Raw genomic sequence first — 21035 nt, forward strand, 5'->3', positions numbered from 1 at the left:
TTGAATAAGAAGTTGTTGTGTTTTAATCAGTTTACAGTCCAGATCCAGTGTTTTAATCAGTTTAGATATTTGCATATCAATAATATATTGAAGACCACCAGTCTCACTGCCCAGTGAGGAGGAAATGCTAGATTGAATGTTGATTACAGGTTGGAGGACCTGAATAGAAAAGCTTCTAAAATCAAGAAACGATTATTACACCAATCAAGGTATGCTTGCACACATGGGTTTTATCCCTCTGATCTCTCCCTGCCTCTCCCCTCTCTCTCTCTCTCTCTCTCTCTCTCTCTCTCTCTCTCTCTCTCTCTCTCTCTCTCTCTCTCTCTCTCTCTCTCTCTCTCTCTCTCTCTCTCTCTCCCTGTCTCTCTCTTTCTGCCTCTCTCTCTCCCTACCTCTCCCTCTCTCTCTCACTCTCTCACACACACACACACTTAAACAACGAATATATTTAAGTCTGTGATGGCAACATTTACGGATCAGATTGCTTCTCCACATCTCCCCCATCTCCATTGTCACTGATCATCAGATCCTCGGAAATGTGTACCCAGCGCAGATAGGCTACCTCGAACCGCAGATCAAGTCTCACCATGACGATGGGCAAAAACTGTTTGAATAAATTGTGGAATCATCGGATTAATCAAGATATATAAAATCAGGTATGTTTTGTCTCTCTTTATATTTCAGATAATATATGATATTAATTATCAAAGAGCCTTATGAACATTTCATGTAACAAAAACAAAGATCCAAACTATGAGAAGTGTAGGCTTTTGTGATGTTTTTGATTTTCAGGCATAGTAAAGAGCTCTAGTGGTTCATGATGGTTTTACTTTACACGACAGATGTCAGTAAATTTATATACACATTTTGAGAAAAGATGGGGAAATGATTTGTACTTGTTGATTGAAAACAATGCCAATACCAAATGAATTGCCCACTGGTACCGATATCTTGTTCACAGACCAGTGCAGGATTCCAGAGTCTTACACAGTGACCAAACAGTCAGGAGTTCTCTTCTATCAGTGGGCACATCATCACACAGCTGACAATCTGTGAAACTGTTCATCAGATTCGGAACTCATAAGGAACGTGAATGACCACTCAGGACATTACACCACATTGAGAGAGCTCTGGATGGACCAACCATCAACGTCCTCTGGCCTTGGGGGCCAGCTGTGTGTGTAGGTTCTCTGTGTGGGTACCCAGTTTGCTTTAGCACATTAGGGATTGTTAAGCGTGTTGTGTGTGTGTGTTTGTGTGTGTGTGTGGTAGTTTGGTGTATGTAATGTATGTGTAGTGAGTGACCTGAGTGGTGTTAATAAGGCAGGCTCAGACAGGCAGTGTATGTTAGTGCGGTGGTTCGTGTATCTGTGCCGGGCCAGCTGCACTCATGGCTCGTAAACGGGATGGTGGCTGCTGCCCCCTGCCCCTCAATGAGGACAATGCCCGCTTCTGCCTGCTGGCAGGGCTCATCTTGCTCTATCTGCTGTGTGGGGCAGCTGTGTTCTCCGCCCTGGAGCGCCCCTCCGAGCTCCGCGCCCGCCTCCTCTGGGACCAGCAGCTGGCCAACTTTACCCTGAGCCACCGGGTGAGCCTGGGAGCACTGCACGCGCTGCTGCGCCAGTATGAAGAGGCCAACGGGGCCGGGATCAGAGTGGACGCTCTTAGGCCCCGCTGGGACTTCTCTGGAGCCTTCTACTTTGTCGGCACGGTGGTGTCCACCATCGGTGAGTTGGACAGCTGCTTTCGTTGAGGGTCAGAGTCAGGGTATTAAAGATGCAATTCTTTGTTGTCATGTAGATGCAAACATCCGAACACAACTGTCTCAACTGATACACAGTATAATGTAGAGGACGTATTGAGTAGATGATGGGGGTGAAGAGAGAGGAGAGGAGGCTACGGGGATTAGATGGATGATCGGTTAGACTCCGAGACACTATTGTCAAATTAGTTTAATTTCAATTAAATGTTGGCATGTGAGGTTGATTTGCTTCACTATGACTTTTTCAATGTGATCACTACTCATGACTGAACAATGCCCCCATTTTTAACAGACAACAGGATTGCCATCTCATCCCTTCTCTCCCTCAGCTCCTGTCTTCATGACTCATTCAGTCTCCCTTATTTTTTGTTTATGTTAACATAATTTGGAAGTACCCAGTACTCTGAAATGATTATCCCTCACTAATATCAGCTACATTCATAGCATGAAGCCAAAATGCTGATATCAATATCAATGCTAATATCTCCACGTCTTTTGTCATCTCGACATAGTAGTGCTAATTATGTAGTGCTAATTAAGAACAACTGTAGGGGCACTTAATTGACAAACAATTTTCACATTGACCCTTCTCTTTTGTACTCTTTCCCACCAGGCTTTGGTATGAACACCCCAGCTACCATCCCTGGTAAGATATTCCTGATCTTCTACGGCCTCATCGGCTGTGCCGCCACCATTCTCTTCTTCAACCTCTTCCTGGAGAGGATCATCACCATGCTGGCCTACATCATGCGTTGGTGCCACGAGCGGAGGATGAGGCGCTCGGGGTTGGGGGCTGTGTCAGGGGCCGAGGAGCCCCGCAGTGAGGAGGACAGTCTGGAGGGCTGGAAGCCCTCTGTCTACTACGTGATGCTGATCCTGGGGGTGGCGTCTGTGCTGATCGCTTGCAGCGCCTCCTCTCTGTACTGCTCCATGGAGGACTGGAGCTACATGGACTCCCTGTACTTCTGCTTCGTGGCCTTCAGCACCATCGGCTTCGGGGACCTGGTGAGCAGCCAGAGAGAGCACTATGAGGCCCAGGAAGCCTATCGCCTGGGCAACTGCCTCTTCATCCTCATGGGCGTGTGCTGCATCTACTCGCTCTTCAACGTCATCTCCATCATCATCAAACAGACTCTCAACTGGATACTGGCCCGGCTGGCTTGTCCAGGCCGACGCTGTCCCTGCTCGTGCCCTAAGAGAGGCCTCCGCAGGCGGGTCTGCTGCCCCTGCCTCCATAAAAAGCACTCTGGCTTGAGGCCTCCACCTGCACGACTCCGCCAGCAGCACTTCAAACACAACGCCGTGCAGCCCACCCCGTCCCAAGTCCCCACAGGGCGACATCGCTACACTGACGCCTCGGTGGAGACAGTGTGTGACAGCGAGACGGATGCCGGAGCGGGGGTGGACGGGGTCGCTGGGGGCCGGCGTCTCTCTGGGGAGATGATTTCGGTGAATGACTTCACAGCGTCCAATAAGGTGTCTTTGGCACTGCTGCAGAAGCAGCTGTGTGAGACAGCCCAGCAGGGCCCCAGGCAGAGCCACGTTCCTCGCCACAATGGCTTCTCTGGGGGGGTGGGTGCATTCGCCATTATGAACAACCGCCTGCAGGAGACCAGTGTGGACAGGTAGTCCCACCTGACCCCAACCAAACCTATTCACACCAACTCAGAAATAAAGCACTGTTTTGTTTGGGTTATTGAAATATGACTGGAGCTAGACTGGATGCTGGATCTTCTCCTGTTATGTCTAAAAAAAACTAGCAACGTTTCATCCTCAGAATGAGCATTGTTTGTAGATCAAACAGTAGTGAAACAGAACAGTTGGATGCTACAGCTGGCCATACATATTTGCCAAATTTGTTTTCAATGTAAATCATATTGAGGTTAGCTAGATTTCTAGTTGTAGACATGATTATAGCCCACAGCATACCTCTGTTCTGTCTGACAGCTTCTCAGAATGCCAGACATTCATGACGATCACTGATCTCCTGAGACAGAATGATCCCGTTTGGTTCTGTGGGGAGATGCGGTGGACAGACACCTTCCATTTCAACAGCATATGTCTGGAGAGGGTTTGAGAGGCTCAAGTGATTGGCTCGAATGCAATGCTGAACGCAATCAGGCTTTGTGTGGAGTATGGAGATGTGGAGGGGGTCTGGAGGAGACCCACTGATTTATGAGAGCCTTTCAGATGTGTCCTGAGCTCCTCCACAACACAATGGATTTGCGTGGGGTGGCATCAGTGAACATAGAAATTTACCCATATTCTGTATTTGTATCCTCAGTCACCTAATGTCTAGGGCTCTGCTAGAGAACCTGTTGAATATGTATCACATTTCAATTGTGTTGCGTTAATTAGATAGAAAGCCCTCAGACACACAGTATGAGAGCTGTAAAAGGAAGATAAAACCTCTTCATCTTCTGATGGCTGAGATGGAGGTCACATTAAAATGCAATGCAATCATCAAGATAACTCTGACAAATAGGATATTGAAAGAAAGCACATTTAATCAAATATAGCATTTGGAAAGGTATTTATGTCAATAAACGGTGTGAGAGTGTGACTATCTCATCCAATTTTTATGGATTGCCAATTTTCTGTGTTCATTTTAACAGTACCTAACTGATCAGGGCCCCTCACACCTATGCAGATATTCCCTCAAGAGTCACCTTGATCATGCATACTTATCTCTTTACAACATGAACATCATGTACCATATTATCCTCACCAAGGTGTTTCATAGCACACTTTTAAACAGGAACGTTCAAAAAGAAGAAGGCTGAACACTTTTGTATTGAGAGACAACTCTTCCTGGTGGACATAAATGAAATGAAGTCTCTTCGTTGTCTGTGATTTACCATCCGGCAGTAATAATTTAAAACACAGTAAAACCTTTAATGATCTGGCATATTAGTTAACCACGTTAACTATCAAAATATTTGTCATTATAAATATGTAGTTGAAAGCCACTTGATGGAGATGTAAGTGGATGCTGTGGTGCTCTCTAGTAAATTCTCTGCAAGTTCTTATTCAGTCAAATCATCTTTATTTAGGCTGAAAACAGTCATGACTTTTAACATGTAGTGTCTATACACACTACACAGTAAGTAAGTAAAGTACATACTCATTTAAATCACATATGATAATACATTAACACATTCATCAATCTACTGACCTTTCTTGGGTTTGTCTTGGTCATATCACTGTAACATGTTATTAAATCTACTGTCATCAAGGTCGGTAAGGCAGCACAGTACAGGTCATGCCAACCAGACCAAACACAGGACAGAGAGAGAGAGAGGTTTGATGACTCATCACTAAACATCAACCTGAAATCCATACCTATAGAAGTTGTGCAAAGAATACTGGTGCTAATTTTACCTCATTGAATTCCTTTTTTAAAGAATATAACAATTAGAATTTGACATTGTTATCCATATGGGATAAATATATGTCAGATGGGTTGTCAACTACTGGATCATATTGCTGAGCCAGAATCTCTGAGTTTAAAAGTGTCAGGTCCTATAAAATAAAATGTTCCCTATATTGTAGAAATATAAAATCTATAGTTCACAAATTGCATTTTACTTGTCACGTCAGGATGTTGCTTGGCAGGAGGGATGCGACAATATTCCTTCCTCAGTTTCCCTTTTGTGATTGATTGAATTGCCACATAATGAAAACAGTTTTTATTTTGTCATTGGTTGTGTTCCTGAGACGGTTCCCAGACAACAGAGCCTAGACGAGCTTCTCAGAAACACCAAGCCCCTGGAGAAAAATGTGGACTGCTGTTAAGTGATTGTGCATAAATACTGACCCGCTCAGAGATGACGTAGTATTGGTATAGTAACTAAGATAGTTTGATATAAATACAAACCCTTACATTAGGTGTAGTAGGATTGTGTGCCTCTTTCTTTTCGTAATAGGCAGAGATGATACAGTTCCTTCTGCAACACACAGGAAACAGGTTTGAGGACAAGCAGTGTCTCTCTACTCAGAGGATCCTTATTGCACTTTGTTATTTAGTACCTATTGCGCTGTAATTAACTTTTGGCACAATGCACTCAGATTCACTTACTTGCTCTGCAGACCGCCTCCAGGTGGTAAACCTGGGACATCAGTGTTTGCCAGCACAGTGAGGACAGACAGCAGGTCAGGATCCTCCCCCTGGGAACTCAGCTCCTCATAAATCTCTATCAAAAGGGAAGAGGGGAGTAGTTAAAAGAAAAACAATGATTGAAATTATACATGTAGCGTACTTGACAATAGTGCACCTGCCCTCTCTGTGTCAATGAACTGTTTCACTCCACAAAATGAGTTCCTTTTGCATTCCTTTGATATTTGAAGTAGAAATTGTGCACAGATATTGAATGTTAAAAGCCTGTTATATTAAATGAAGTTGCCTTTAATACAGACCACATGGACAATTGAATAAATCAGATTTTTTATATTAACAAAGACTTGCTAAAGTGCCAGAAATTCAGCATTTGTACATGTCCTTTTAAGCATCCTCTGTGACTTATAGGACTATTTTAACCCCCTTAACCCCAATATTTCTCAAAATTGTCACCATCATTGCAAAGCCCTAGTTATTTTGTTGCATTTTGTCAACACTGTTACTTGAACTGAACTCTTGTTTTAATATCTTTTTCAAAAGAAGTATTGAACATCTAATAGATATATCACAGTGTAAAAGCAGGTGAGCTGGTTCTACTCTTTTTGGCCATTTTCTGATGTTTCGTGGTGGAAAACTGAGCGGGTCGATCACACCACATCAACCCTGTTAGCTATGAACAGACAGGCTAGACATTTTTTCCCAGAACTGTTTTGGGGTGAAGATTGCATTCAATCGCCCCTCCTTGTTGTACACAACAAGCTTCTATTCCTTCTGTCACAAGGGGATTTATGGCTGATTTAAGAAGTTGTCAACACTGTTACTTTATTTGCACTTACTATAGTATTTCTTTTATTTAACCTCTTGAGATGGGAAAACGTGTTTTTTATTAAGTTTAACGTGCTCTTTATGACAGAGTGTTGGTGTTTTTAGGTACTCAAAGGTGCCTAATTTGTGGAATGACCCAACTATAGTAGTGTAAATCTTGTTGTAAACTGATTTGGGGTTAAATTGGATAAACTGAAGTGAGTGAATATAATTATCCTCACAACGACCGCCACAATACTGCACCTGCCACTTTAGACTCCAGCAGGTCTTCAAGCGCTGCCTCCTGGTGTAGTGCCTCTGCTGAGAGCTGGGGGGCGCCAGGGAAGCAGACCAAGATTATGCTGATGTTGTCCAGACTGCCCTGCAGAGGAGAACAAGCCAACCAGGGTTAGTACAGTCACAGTACACAGAGATGACCTCATGGTAGGACACAGTACAGACCTGACATAAGTACATCTAACATTTGTAAAGGCGGTTGACTGTTGTTAACAAATTTTAGTGATGTATGCTGCATTCTCTAAACAGTGTGCGAGATAAAATAATCTTTCCCTCCATTATGATAATGGTGAAAATTTATTGAGCTGTAGATATTGTTGTTGGTCAAGTGCCAAATCAGGTGAGTGCCAAACAAGGCTTACTAGAAGGCTACTAGCAGGATTACCACAGCCTGCTAAGTAGTGACCTTTGACCTCCAACTACGACCACTTCTCTTCTGTGTTTGTCTGATCCTTACAAGATTAGGCCCCCTTTGTTCTAGAAATTACCCCACTCTCAAATGATAGAGTACTGCCTGTCTTCCCTGTAGCCTACGTGGTGCATGAACTGCTGACTGCTATTAATTTGCAGATGATTGTTGACACCTCAACCAGGATTAAGGGGCAGGGCAATTTGCGACTGTTGTCGTCTTCGTAATCAGTGGCTGTATTGGAGGGGGAGTGGTTTCTCCTCTCATAGGCAATCAGCAATTGGTATCATGGAGGTGTGCTCTTCACCTCTGCAAGGCAATTATTGCTAGCGCTTCAGTCTCCCAATATTTCTCGTTGTAAATCTAAGACCGTCGCTCAAACAAAGAAGGTGCTGTAGAGTTATTTGAGGAAGGAAAGAGAGGAAGGCTCCACACCACTCTCTTACTTGAGTATCTTACCTCCAACTATGACCACTTCTCTTCTGAAAAACAGCTTCTATCGCAAGGCCATCAGACTGTTAAATAGCCATCACTAGGCACCTTAGAGGCTGCTGCCACATATACAGTGGGGAGAACAAGTATTTGATACACTGCCGATTTTGCAGGTTTTCCTACTTACAAAGCATGTAGAGGTCTGTAATTTTTATCATAGGTACACTTCAACTATGAGAGACGGAATCTAAAACAAAAATCCAGAAAATCACATTGTATGATTTTTAAGTAATTAATTTGCATTTTATTGCATGACATAAGTATTTGATACATCAGAAAAGCAGAACTTAATATTTGGTACAGAAACCTTTGTTTGCAATTACAGAGATCATACGTTTCCTGTAGTTCTTGACTAGGTTTGCACACACTGCAGCAGGGATTTTGGCCCACTCCTCCCTACAGATCTTCTCCAGATCCTTCAGGTTTCGGGGCTGTCGCTGGGCAATACGGACTTTCAGCTCCCTCCAAATATTTTCTATTGGGTTCAGGTCTGGAGACTGGCTAGGCCACTCCAGGACCTTGAGATGCTTCTTACGGAGCCACTCCTTAGTTGCCATGGCTGTGTGCTTCGTGTCGTTGTCATGCTGGAAGACCCAGCCACGACCCATCTTCAATGCTCTTACTGAGGGAAGGAGGTTGTTGGCCAAGATCTCGCGATACATGGCCCCATCCATCCTCCCCTCAATACGGTGCAGTCGTCCTGTCCCCTTTGCAGAAAAGCATCCCCAAAGAATGATGTTTCCACCTCCATGCTTCACGGTTGGGATGGTGTTCTTGGGGTTGTACTCATACTTCTTCTTCCTCCAAACACGGCGAGTGGAGTTAGACCAAAAAGCTCTATTTTTGTCTCATCAGACCACATGACCTTCTCCCATTCCTCCTCTGGATCATCCAGATGGTCATTGGCAAACTTCAGACGGGCCTGGACATGCACTGGCTTAAGCAGGGGGACCTTGCGTGCGCTGCAGGATTTTAATCCATGACGGCGTAGTGTGTTACTAATGGTTTTCTTTGAGACTGTGGTCCCAGCTCTCTTCAGGTCATTGACCAGGTCCTGCCGTGTAGTTCTGGGCTGATCCCTCACCTTCCTCATGATCATTGATGCCCCACGAGGTGAAATCTTGCATGGAGCCCCAGACCGAGGGTGATTGACCGTCATCTTGAACTTCTTCCATTTTCTAATAATTGCGCCAACAGTTGTTTCCTTCTCACCAAGCTGCTTGCCTATTGTCCTGTAGCCCATCCCAGCCTTGTGCAGGTCTACAATTGTATCCCTGATGTCCTTACACAGCTTTCTGGTCTTGGCTATTGTGGAGAGGTTGGAATCTGTTTGATTGAGTGTGTGGACAGGTGTCTTTTATACAGGTAACGAGTTCAAACAGGTGCAGTTAATACAGGTAATGAGTGGAGAACAGGAGGGCTTCTTAAAGAAAAACTAACAGGTCTGTGAGAGAAGGAATTCTTACTGGTTGGTAGGTGATCAAATACTTATGTCATGCAATAAAATGCAAATTAATTATTTAAAAATCATACAATGTGATTTTCTGGATTTTTGTTTTAGATTCCGTCTCTCACAGTTGAAGTGTACCTATGATAAAAATGACAGACCTCTACATGCTTTGTAAGTAGGAAAACCTGCAAAATCGGCAGTGTATCAAATACTTGTTCTCCCCACTGTACATAGACTTGAAATCACTGGCCACTTTAATAATGGAACACTAGTCACTTTAATAATGTTTACATATTTTTGCTATACTGTACAGTACCAGTCAAACGTTTGGACACACCTACTCATTCAAGGGGTTTCTTTATTTTTACTATTTTCTACATTGTAGACTAATAGTGAAGACATCAAAACTATGAAATAACACATGGAATCATGTAGTAACCAAAAAATGTTAAACAAATCAAAATATATTTTATATTTGAGATTCTTCAAAGTAGCCACCCTTTGAATTGATGACAGCTTTGCACGATCTTGGCGTTCTCTCAACCAGCTTCTTAAGGTAGTCACCTGGAATGCATTTCAATTTTTATTTTATTTTATTTATTTCACCTTTATTTAACCAGGTAGGCCAGTTGAGAACAAGTTCTCATTTACAACTGCGACCTGGCCAAGATAAAGCAAAGCAGTGCGACAAAAACAACACAGAGTTACACATGGGATAAACAAACGTAGAGTCAATAACACAATAGAAAAAAATCATTATATAGTGTATGCAAATGTAGTAAGATTAGGGAGATAAGGCAATAAATAGGCCATAGTGTCGAAATAATTTCAATTTAGCATTTTAACACTGATAGATGTGCAGATGATGATGTGCAAGTAGAGATTCTGGGGTGCAAAAGAGCAAGAGGGTAAGAGGGTAAGTAATAATATGGGGATGAGGTAGTTGGGTGTGCTATTTACAGATTGGCTGTGTACAGGTACAGTGATCGGTAAGCTGCTCTGACAACTGATGCTTAAAGCTAGAGAGGGAGATATGACTCCAGCTTCAGAGATTTTTGCAGTTTGTTCCAGTCATTAGCAGCAGAGAACTGGAAGGAAAGGTGGCCAAAGGAAGTGTTGGCTTTGGGGATGACCAGTTAAATATACCTGCTGGAGCGCATGCTACGGGTGGGTGTTGCTATGGTGACCAGTGAGCTGAGATAAGGTGGGGCTTTACCTAGAAAATACTTATAGATGACCTGGAGCCAGTAGGTTTGGCGATGAATATGTAGTGAGGGCCAGCCAACGAGAGGACACAGGTCGCAGTGGTGGGTAGTATATGGGGCTTTGGTGACAAAACGGATGGCACAGTGATAGACTACATACAGTTTGCTGAGTAGTAGGTGTTGGAGGCTATTTTGTAACATCGCCGAAGTCAAGGTTCGGTAGGATAGTCAGTTTTACGAGGGTTTAACGAGGATGTTTGGCAGCATGAGTGAAGGAGGCTTTGTTGCAATATAGGAAGACGATTCTAGATTTAATTTTGGATTGGAGATGCTTAATGTGAGTCTGGAAGGTGAGTTTACAGTCTAACCAGACACCTAGGTATTTGTAGTTGTCCACATATTCTAAGTCAGAACCATCCAGAGTAGTGATGCTAGTCGGGTGGGAGGGTACGGGCAGCAATCGGTTGAAGAGCATGCACTTAGTTTTACTAGAATTTAAAGCAGTTGGAGGCCACGGAAGGAGTGTTGTATGGCATTGAAGCTTGTTTGGAGGTTTGTTAGTACAGTGTCCAAAGAAGGGCCAGATGTATACAGAATGATGTTGTCTGCGTAGAGGTGGATCAGAGAATCACCAGCAGCAAGAGCAACATCATTGATATATACAGAGAAAAGAGTCGCCACAGAATTGAACCCTGTGGCACCCCCTAGAGACTGCCAGAGGTCTGGACAACAGGCCCTCCGATTTAACACACTGAACACTATCTGAGAAGTAGTTGGTGAACCAGGCGAGGCAGTCATTTGAGAAGCCAATTAACATGTGTGCCTTGTTAAAAGTTAATTTGTGGAAATTCTTTCCTTCTTAATGCATTTGAGCCAATCAGTTGTATTGTGACAGAAGAGCCCTATTTGGTAAAAGACCAAGTCCATATTATGGCAAGAACAGCTCAAATAAGCAAAGAGAAACGACAGTCAGTCATTACTTTAAATCATGAAGGTCAGTCATTTCGGAAAATTTCAAGAACTTTGAAAGTTTCTTCAAGTGCAGTTGCAAAAACTACCAAGTGCTATGATGAAACTGGCTCTCATGAGGACCGTCACAGGAAAGGAAGCCCCGAATTACCTCTGCTGCAGAGGATACGTTCATTAGAGGTACCAGCCTCAGAAATCGGCAATTAACTGCACCTCAGATTGCACCTCACAGAGTTCAAGTAACAGACACATCTCAACATCAACTGTTCAGAGGAGACTGCGTGAATCAGTCCTTCATGGTCGAATTGCTGCAAAGAAACCACTACTAAAGGACACCGGTAATAAGAAGAGACTTGCTTGGGCCAAAAAACATGAGCAATGGACATTAGACCGATGGAAATCTGTCCTTTGGTCTGATGAGTCCAAATGTGAGATTTTTGGTTCCAATCGCCGTGTCTTTGTGAGACGCAGAGTACGTGAACGGATGATCTCCGCATGTGTGGTTCCCACCGTGAAGCATGGAGGAGGAGGTGTGATGGTGTGGGGGTGCCTTGCTGGTGACACTGTCTGTGATTTATTTAGAATTCAAGGCACACTTAACCAGCATGGCTACCACAGCATTCCACAGCGATACGCCATCCCATCTAGTTTGCGCTTAGTTGGACTATCATTTGTTTTCAACAGGATAATGACCCAAAATACACCTCCAGGCTGTGTAAGGGCTATTTGACAAGGAAGGAGAGTGATGGAGTGCTGCATCAGATGACCTGGCCTCCACAATCACCCTGCCTCAACGCAATTGAGATGGTTTGGGATGAGTTGGACCACAGAGTGAAGGAAAAGCAGCCAACAAGTGCTCAGCATATGTGGGGACTCCTTCAAGACTGGTGGAAAATAATTCCTCGTGAAGCTGGTTGAGAGAATGCCAAGAGTGTGCAAAGCTGTCATCAAGGCAAAGGGTGGCTACTTTGAAGAATCTCTAATATAAAATATATTTTGTGTTATTTTATAGTTTTTGTCTTCACTATTATTCTACAACATAGAAAATAGTAAAAATATAGAAAAACCCTTGATTGAGTAGGTGTGTCCAAACTTTTGACTGGTACTGTATATAATGTATTCTATTCTATTGTATTTAGTCTATGACACTCTGACATTGCTCATCCTAATATATATATATATTCCTTAATTCCATTCTTTTACTTTTAGGTTGTGTGTATTGTGTGTATTGTTGTGAATTTTAGATACTACTGCACTGTTGGAGCTAGAAACACAAGCATTTCGCTACACCCGCAATAACATCTGCTAAACGTGTATGTGACAAATAAAATTGGATTTGATTTAGTTATTTTCAGATTATCTCATTTTGATCTTTTGTAGCTTTGCCAACTATGTGTGTGTTTTCTATACCTGTTCCCTCCTCTCCTGTAGGCTTTACAGATGCACCCCACCCCTTGGCTGCAACCCTTCTAATATAGTGAACCCTGCATGCACAACGATGTGGGATTCCTGGTCTGTCTCTGGCAGTGTTTTGAACTCTTTCTTCCCCTCCTTGCCTCTTTTGACCTCACCTGTTCCCAGTCTCCTCCCAAGTCTCCTCACAAGGCAGGCAATACGCTTGACCTCATCTTACTAGAGGCTGTTCACCTACCTTCCATCACTGTAAATTTCAAACTTCTGGCTCTTTTCGACCTTCACCTCCCCCGTAGCCCTTTCCTGCAGTCAATGACCAAAACTACCCTCTTTGGCCTCATGGATGGAATGTTATTAATATTTTTTATAATTTCATTAATAAAGATTATTTCAAAAACCTGCAGAAAGTCAGGTGTTTCTATGTCAAACAGGTGTTATATTCTGTGATGTACAGTATATAAAGTGTAATATTGGAATGCATTAAATTTCAACTCTATTTGACACGGTACAGGTGTTTTTTTTTTAAAGCCAATAACCATATGTGTAAGGTGTACACTTCTGTTTCAAGGTAAATGTGTTAAAGACGACCAAGATACACTCTTTGTGACCCTGATTGAGCCCATTGCAGTAAAAGATGAATCCTCCCCTCCTCCTCCCGCTCTGCGGATTACTTTGTCAAACACTTTGAAAAGAAGGTTGACGACATTTCCTCCTCATTCCCTCAGCCTTTTGAGTCCACTGGTCCCACTCACACAGAACTACCCTACACCTTGACCTCTTTCTACTTCTCTCTTCAGATCAAATCCTGCGATTAGTGTGGTCCGGCCGCCTGACAACCTGCTATCTTTACTCCATCCCCTTCTCCAGACCATCTCTGGAGACCTCCCATTCCTCATAAACTCATCCCTGACCACTGGCTGTGTCCCCCCTGACTTTAAAATGGCCAGAGTCCTTCCCCTCAAGAAACCAACACTTGACCCCTCTGACGCCAAAAATTACAGACCGGCATAACTGTCTCTGTTTCCAAAATTGTGTGCTGTCTCTGACCAACTCTCTCTCTATCTCTCTCAGAACAATCTTCTTGACCCTAACCAGTCAGGCTTCAAGACAGGTCACTGAACCGAGACTGCTCTTCTCTGTGTCACGAAAGCTCTCCGCACTGCCGAAGCTGACACTCTCTCCTTTGTTCTCATCCTCCTAGATCTAGCCACAACCTTCAACAATGTGAACCATCAGATTCTCCTCTCTACCCTCTCAGGGCTGGGTGTCTCAGGCTCTGCACACTCTTGGATTGCATCCTACCTGGCTGGCCACTCCTACCAGGTGACGTGGAGCGGATCTGTGTCTGCACCACATACTTTCAACACAGGTGTCCCTCAGGGCTCAGTTCTAGGCCCTCTCTTCTTCTGTCTATACACCAAGTCACTTGGTTCTGTCATATCCTCGCATGGTCTCTCCTATTACTGCTATGCGGATGACACCCAGGTGGCAACACGCATCTCTGCGTGCCTGGCAGATATACTACATGACCAAAAGTATGTGGACACCTGCTCGTCGAACATCTCATTCCAAAATCATGTGCATTAATATGGAGTTGCTGCCTCCACTCTTCTGGTAAGGCTTTCCACTAGATGTTGGAACATTGCTGTGGGGACCTGCTTCCATTCAGCCACAAGAGCATTAGTGAGGTCGGCAATGATGTTGGGCGATTAGGCCTGGTTTGCAGTCGGCGTTCCAATTCATCCCAAAGGTGTTCGATGGGGTTGAGGTCAAGGCTCTTTACAGGCCAGTCAACTTCTTCCTTCCACATCAATCTCGACAAACCATTTCTGTATGGACCTCGCTTTGTGTACAGGGGCATTGTCATGCTGAAACAGGAAAGGGCCTTCCTTAAACTGTTGCCACAAAGTTGGAAAAACAGAATAGTCTAGAATGTGATTGTATGCTGTAGCGTTAAAATTTCCCTTCACTTGAACTGAGGTGCCTAGTCCGAACCATGAAAAACAGCCCCAGACCATTATTCCTCCTACACCAACTTTACAATTGGCACTATGCATTAGGGAAGGCATCCGCCAAACCCAGATTAGTTCGTCGGACTGCTAGATGGTGAATCGTGATTTATCACTCCAGAGAACGATTTTCCACTGCTCCAGAGTCCAAAGGCAGCGAGCTTTACACCACTCCAGCTGATGCTTGACATTGCGCATGGTGATCTTAGTCTTGTGTGGGGCTGCTCGGCCATGGAAACCCATTTCATGAAGCTCCTGACGAACAGTTATTGTGCTGACGTTGCTTCCAGAGGCAGTTTGGAACTCGGTAGTGAGTGTTGCAACCGAGAACAGATGATCTTTACACGCTTCAGCACTCGGCGGTCCCTTTCTTTGAGCCACCACTTTGCGGCTGAGCCGTTGTTGCTCCTAGACGTTTCCACTTCACAATAACAGCACTTACAGTTGACCGGGACAGCTCTAGCAGGGCAGAAATTTGACAAACTGACTTGTTGGAAAGGTGGCATCCTATGACGGCATCCTATGATACTGCCAATGTTTGTCTGTGGGTGTTGCATGGCTGTGTGCTCGATTTTATATACCTGTCAGCAACGGTTGTGGCTGAAATAGCCGAATCTACTAATTTGAAGGGGTGTCCACATAATTTTGTATATATAGTGTGCCTCAGCTTGGATGTCAGCCCACCACCTCAAGCTCAACCTGGACAAGATGGAGCTGCTCTTCCTCCCGGGGAAAGCCTGCCCACTCCAAGACCTCTCCATCAAGGTTGACAACTCAAATGTCCCCCTCCCAGAGTGCAAAGAACCTTGGCGTGGACAACACCCTGTCGTTCTCTGTAAACATCAAAGCAGTGACTCGCTCTTGCAGGTTCCTGCTCTACAACATCCATAGAGTACGACCCTACCTCACACAGGAAGCCGGGCAGGTCCTAATACAGGCAGTTGTCATCTCCCGTCTGTATTACTGCAACTTGCTGTTGGCTGGGCTCCCCGCTTGTGCCATCAAACCCCTGCAACTTATCCAGAATGCTGCAGCCCGCCTGGTGTTCAACCTTCCCAAATTCCCCCATGTCACCCCGCTCCTGCTACACACTCCACTGGCTTCCAGTTGAAACTCGCATCCTCTACAAGACCATAGTTCTTACCCACCGAGAAGCAAGAGGAACTGCCCCTCCCTACCTTCAGGCTATGCTCAAACCCTACACCCCAACCTGAGTACTCCGCTCTGCCACCTGTGGTCTCTTGGCCCAGAACCAGCTTCCCCCTGAAGCTAGGACAGCAGAATCCCTGCTCATCTTCCGAAAACATTTGAAATCCTACCTCTTCAAAGAGTATTTTAAATAATCCCCTCGCACCCCCTCCTCGCGTCCGATCCTGATGTGACCTGGGTGGGCTAATAAAAGCAGAGTCTGATGCACAAATGCTGTACGCAACCTTATCCTTTGTATAAGACTGACCCTCCACACAGCAAAAGCTAAAGCACTTTGTCTCCCTTCAGGAACATGAATAGCCTACTTGCTCCTTCATGCACAACTGAGCTGACTCGCCCTTCGACTATGATGGTGAAGTGTGTGAGAGCATTAGAAACTGTGACATTTTCAGGTCGTTGAGCAGAATCTCTAAACTGGAACACTGTTATATAACCGCCAAGCCATACTAAGGTGAGGATATGATAGTCAAAGCCAGCCCAGCTCAGCTCACAGAGTATGTGTTCAATAGGTGTGTGCTAGTGGGTATGTGTTTGTAAAGGTATTGTGACGTCATACATTCTCATGTCCCAGTGGTCTGTCTCAGCCTTGCGAAGGTCAGAAGGTACTCTTTGAGTTTTGGTATATCCTCGATAATCTTATTTCATGGGATTATTATTATGTAATGGAAAATAAAGCCATAGCCTCTGCCAAAATAATATCACGTTTTATTAACTAATGTTCAGTCTGTGTGGCTCATGTTTAACCAGATCAGAACATTTTGCCCTGTCTACACTGAGGATAGTGCATCCACATGTTGACAGCGAACTGATACACTTATGCACCAACAAACGAAGGGACTATTTTAACAGATCACTGATGTGGTCCATATGTACTGATCTACAGGTGACCTTGGGTACTGACCTTATAGAGGCAGAGGTCAATGACCTGGGAGCAGACGTCCCTGAGGTCAGTGCAGACGCGCAGACGGCTGCGGATGAAAGCACACAGCTCCTCGTTGGAGACCGTGTCCCACACCCCGTCACAGGCCAGCACCAGGAACTCATCCCCGGGCGACCGCTCCACCACACACACCTCTGGCTCCGGAGACACCATCTGCTGGGTGGGCGGCCGGTTCTCTGCCCCCTTGTAGCTGAAGTCCCCCAGGGCGCGGGACACAGCCAGGGAGCCGTTAATGCGCTGCAGGGACACGGAGCCACCGGCGCTCTCGATGCGCTCCCTCTCCAGAGGGCTGTAGGGCTTGTGGTCCTCAGTGGAGAAGCACACTTGCCCTGCTCGGCACAGCATGGCACGCGAGTCTCCACAGTTGGCGAAGTAGAAGTATCGTGGTGAGATGAGAGTGGAGGTCACGGTGGTGCCACCCCGCTCCCAGCCCTCACGGCGGGCTGCAGTCAGCAGGTGTTTGTCTGTGTGTAGGAAGCCATCTGTGAAGCTCCCTCTCACCCGATCAGGGTGGTCCTCTGGCCCGATCCCTCCTACAGGACACACCCATACAGTTAGTACACACAGGCCATACAGTTAGTACACACACCCATACAGTTAGTACACACAGGCCATACAGTTAGTACACACAGGCCGTACAGTTAGTACACACAGGCCATACAGTTAGTACACACATGCCGTACAGTTAGTACACACAGGCCGTACAGTTAGTACACACAGGCCATACAGTTAGTACACACAGGCCATACAGTTAGTACACACAGGCCGTACAGTTAGAACACACATGCCGTACAGTTAGTACACACAGGCCGTGCAGTTAGTACACACAGGCCATACAGTTAGTACACACAGGCCATACAGTTAGTACACACAGGCCATACAGTTAGTACACACAGGCCATACAGTTAGTACACACATGCCGTACAGTTAGTACACACAGGCCGTACAGTTAGTACACACAGGCCGTACAGTTAGTACACACAGGCCATGCAGTTAGTACACACATGCCGTACAGTTAGTACACACAGGCCGTGCAGTTAGTACACACAGGCCATACAGTTAGTACACACAGGCCATACAGTTAGTACACACAGGCCATACAGTTAGTACACACATGCCGTACAGTTAGTACACACAGGCCGTACAGTTAGTACACACAGGCCATACAGTTAGTACACACAGGCCATACAGTTAGTACACACAGGCCGTGCAGTTAGTACACACAGGCCGTACAGTTAGTACACACAGGCCATACAGTTAGTACACACAGGCCGTACAGTTAGTACACACAGGCCATACAGTTAGTACACACATGCCGTACAGTTAGTACACACAGGCTGTACAGTTAGTACACACAGGCCGTACAGTTAGTACACACAGGCCGTACAGTTAGTACACACAGGCCGTACAGTTAGTACACACAGGCCATACAGTTAGTACACACAGGCCATACAGTTAGTACACACAGGCCGTACAGTTAGTACACACAGGCCGTGCAGTTAGTACACACAGGCCATACAGTTAGTACACACAGGCCGTACAGTTAGTACACACATGCCGTACAGTTAGTACACACAGGCCATACAGTTAGTACACACAGGCCATACAGTTAGTACACACAGGCCATACAGTACACAAGCAGTAAGTATACATAGGAAGTCAGTACACACTGCACACAGGCAGTAAAAGCAGTGGCTAAAATGATTTGTGTTATTGGTCAGCTACGTATATATTTTACCACAACACTGCTACTTTATCTTGCTAATCTCCAGTAACCTAAAATGTAGTAATTATTTATAGTTATTACCAGGTATAAACCTCTCTAAAAAGGCTATTCAATACATCACTGAGGAGTCACATGCTTTACCCCGATGAGCTTAATGTTACATATAAATATCTGCCCTCGAATGAGTCATCAACTCAATATATGAAGATCTGTTCATACATCTCTTTTGTATCAAGCATCTATTTAAACTACGAGATGAAACAGGCTGTTAAGTAACATGAGAAGTATGTCAAACACAGATGATAACATTTTGTCTAAGTTTGTTTCACCTGTAGCTAGGACCTGATCCAGCAGGTGTTGTGAGGCATACTGTGCCACTTGGTTGCCCGCATGCCCATCAAACACAGCAAAGAAGCTCCAGTCTGCCAGCCCTGCGCCCAGCTGAGGCACACAGTTGTGGTAGTCCTCCATGTTGGCCCTCCAGCCCTGCATGCTGCCCAGGGCGTAGGTCAGGCCCCAGCAGGAGCAGCCCTCCTCAGTCAGCTTGTCCAGGACGGGACGATCCAGGTAGGGGCTGGGGATCACCTCCTCCCCCTCCCCCTGCATGTGCTCTGCCCCTCCACGCCCCCCTCCCTTGAAGAAGGAGCTGACCCTCTTCTCTGTCTCCTTCACCAGCTGCCGGACAAATGCAGGCATCTCCACACTACCCTTTCGTGTTGTCCTCATGGTTACAGCAGCTGACAGTGTGGTTCTGGGTGTCTTCTTTCCCTCTCCCCCCCGCTGTGGGGCTGTCGGCCTGTGGGCCAGGGCTGTTGGCTAGGCCTGTGCCGTGCCGTGTGCTGCCTGCGTAGCCCCGCTTCTCCAAGCCTTTCAGAGCATGGCTTCCCAGGCTGATGCTATTGGTCTGGCTGATTGATTTTCTCTGTGCTGCTGCTTGCTGTTTACCCCCCTCTCTCTGCCCATCTCCTTCCTTTCAGTCCTCTCTTCTCTCTTCCTGTTCTCTCTGGAGATCTCACTGATCTGCACTCTCTCCTGTATTCATCCCTGCTCTGTGTTTGTTAGCTTTGCCTCTCCTCTGTAGTCCTGTGATTTCACCTTCTCCCTCTCTTTTTCATAGCACTTCCCTCTTTCTCCAACTCTCCCCTAGTCTTGTTGTTTGTCTCATCTGTGATTGGTTGGCTATTTATGTAGACCAATCCCTGAGCAGCATAGCTCATCCCTGTCATGCATGCGCTGTCACTTCTCCCTCCCTCCCTGTCTTCCTATCTGTGCCTCTGTTTTCCATCCCTCCCCATCCAGCTCTCTGCTAATCTCGACCTTTGATGAGTCTGGATTATCAGGCTTCTACGCCTGCAGATTAGAGGAGCCAGAAGCATCAGTCTTTTATAACAGCAGCACAGACTACTGCATGTGAAAGGAACGGACTGGGAGAGAGGGAAGGAGGGACTGAGAGGGAGGGAGGGGCTGGGAGTAATGGAGTAAAGGAGGGAGGGAGGGAGGGAGGAGGGAGGGAGAGAGAAAGAGAGACAGGAAGAGAGAGAGAAGGCTCATCTATATTATGCACACTGATGCTCCCTTTTAAATCCACTATGAGTCATGTGGTGGTGCATTTGTAGTGTTTTACTTCGCCTTGAGCTGAATTTGTGCATGACGCACTTAGCTCTGGCCATGGCCAGTTTATTTAGAACATCCTGCCTGACACTATTCATACTCATAATTCATATGCAAATAAAAACGGAACAGATTTGAATGACTAGTTACAGTGATTTTAAGTGATTAGACTGTACTAAGCAGTAATTAGAGAGAGGAGTTTTAAACTGACCTAAATCTACAGCACAAAAAAATGTTGATTTGTGAGATTTATGTGAAAACGCATGATGATATAGCATTTATGATTTCATTTGTAATTTTGTAATAGAACACAGTAATGATGGGGAACCTTATTTTGTGTCTTCATGCGAGTGATTTTCCATATGAATGTAACATGAGGGATTTGTATTATTTTGGGTTTTGTATTCTTCAAATCCTAATCAATCAACCTGTAAATCCTATAAGGATTAAATGCCTATACATAAATACTAACCTCTGGTGTGATCTAATAGAGTGGTAGGCCTACTTTGAAAACCTGTTCCTTTGATTGACTGAGGGGTTTTGTTTTGCATAACAGACAGGCCAATGAACCAAGGATCTCTCTGGAGACCAAGGAACTGTCTGCACTAAAACACATACTGAT

General features: G+C 45.2%; 2 protein-coding genes across 2 annotated transcripts; one reads left to right on the forward strand and one right to left on the reverse strand.

Moving 5' to 3' along the window:
* The first annotated feature begins 967 nt into the window (after positions 1–967).
* kcnk12l (potassium channel, subfamily K, member 12 like) lies at positions 968–4511 on the forward strand. The gene is made up of 2 exons (XM_071338421.1): positions 968–1727; positions 2376–4511. The coding sequence occupies exons 1-2, from the start codon at positions 1391–1393 to the stop codon at positions 3389–3391; spliced, it is 1353 nt and encodes a 450-aa protein (XP_071194522.1). The 5' UTR covers positions 968–1390; the 3' UTR covers positions 3392–4511.
* Positions 4512–4788: 277 nt separating this feature from the next.
* Positions 4789–19951, reverse strand: ppm1nb (protein phosphatase, Mg2+/Mn2+ dependent, 1Nb (putative)). The gene is made up of 6 exons (XM_071338422.1): positions 19132–19951; positions 17038–17609; positions 6948–7065; positions 5841–5955; positions 5646–5709; positions 4789–5530 (listed from the first exon to the last, which is right to left on the reverse strand). Exons 1-6 carry the CDS (start codon positions 19526–19528, stop codon positions 5501–5503), a joined length of 1296 nt encoding a protein of 431 aa, XP_071194523.1. The 5' UTR covers positions 19529–19951; the 3' UTR covers positions 4789–5500.
* Between the last annotated feature and the right edge of the window lie 1084 nt (positions 19952–21035).

This window comes from Salvelinus alpinus, chromosome 13 (genome assembly GCF_045679555.1).
Source record: "Salvelinus alpinus chromosome 13, SLU_Salpinus.1, whole genome shotgun sequence".
Lineage (NCBI taxonomy): Eukaryota > Metazoa > Chordata > Actinopteri > Salmoniformes > Salmonidae > Salvelinus > Salvelinus alpinus.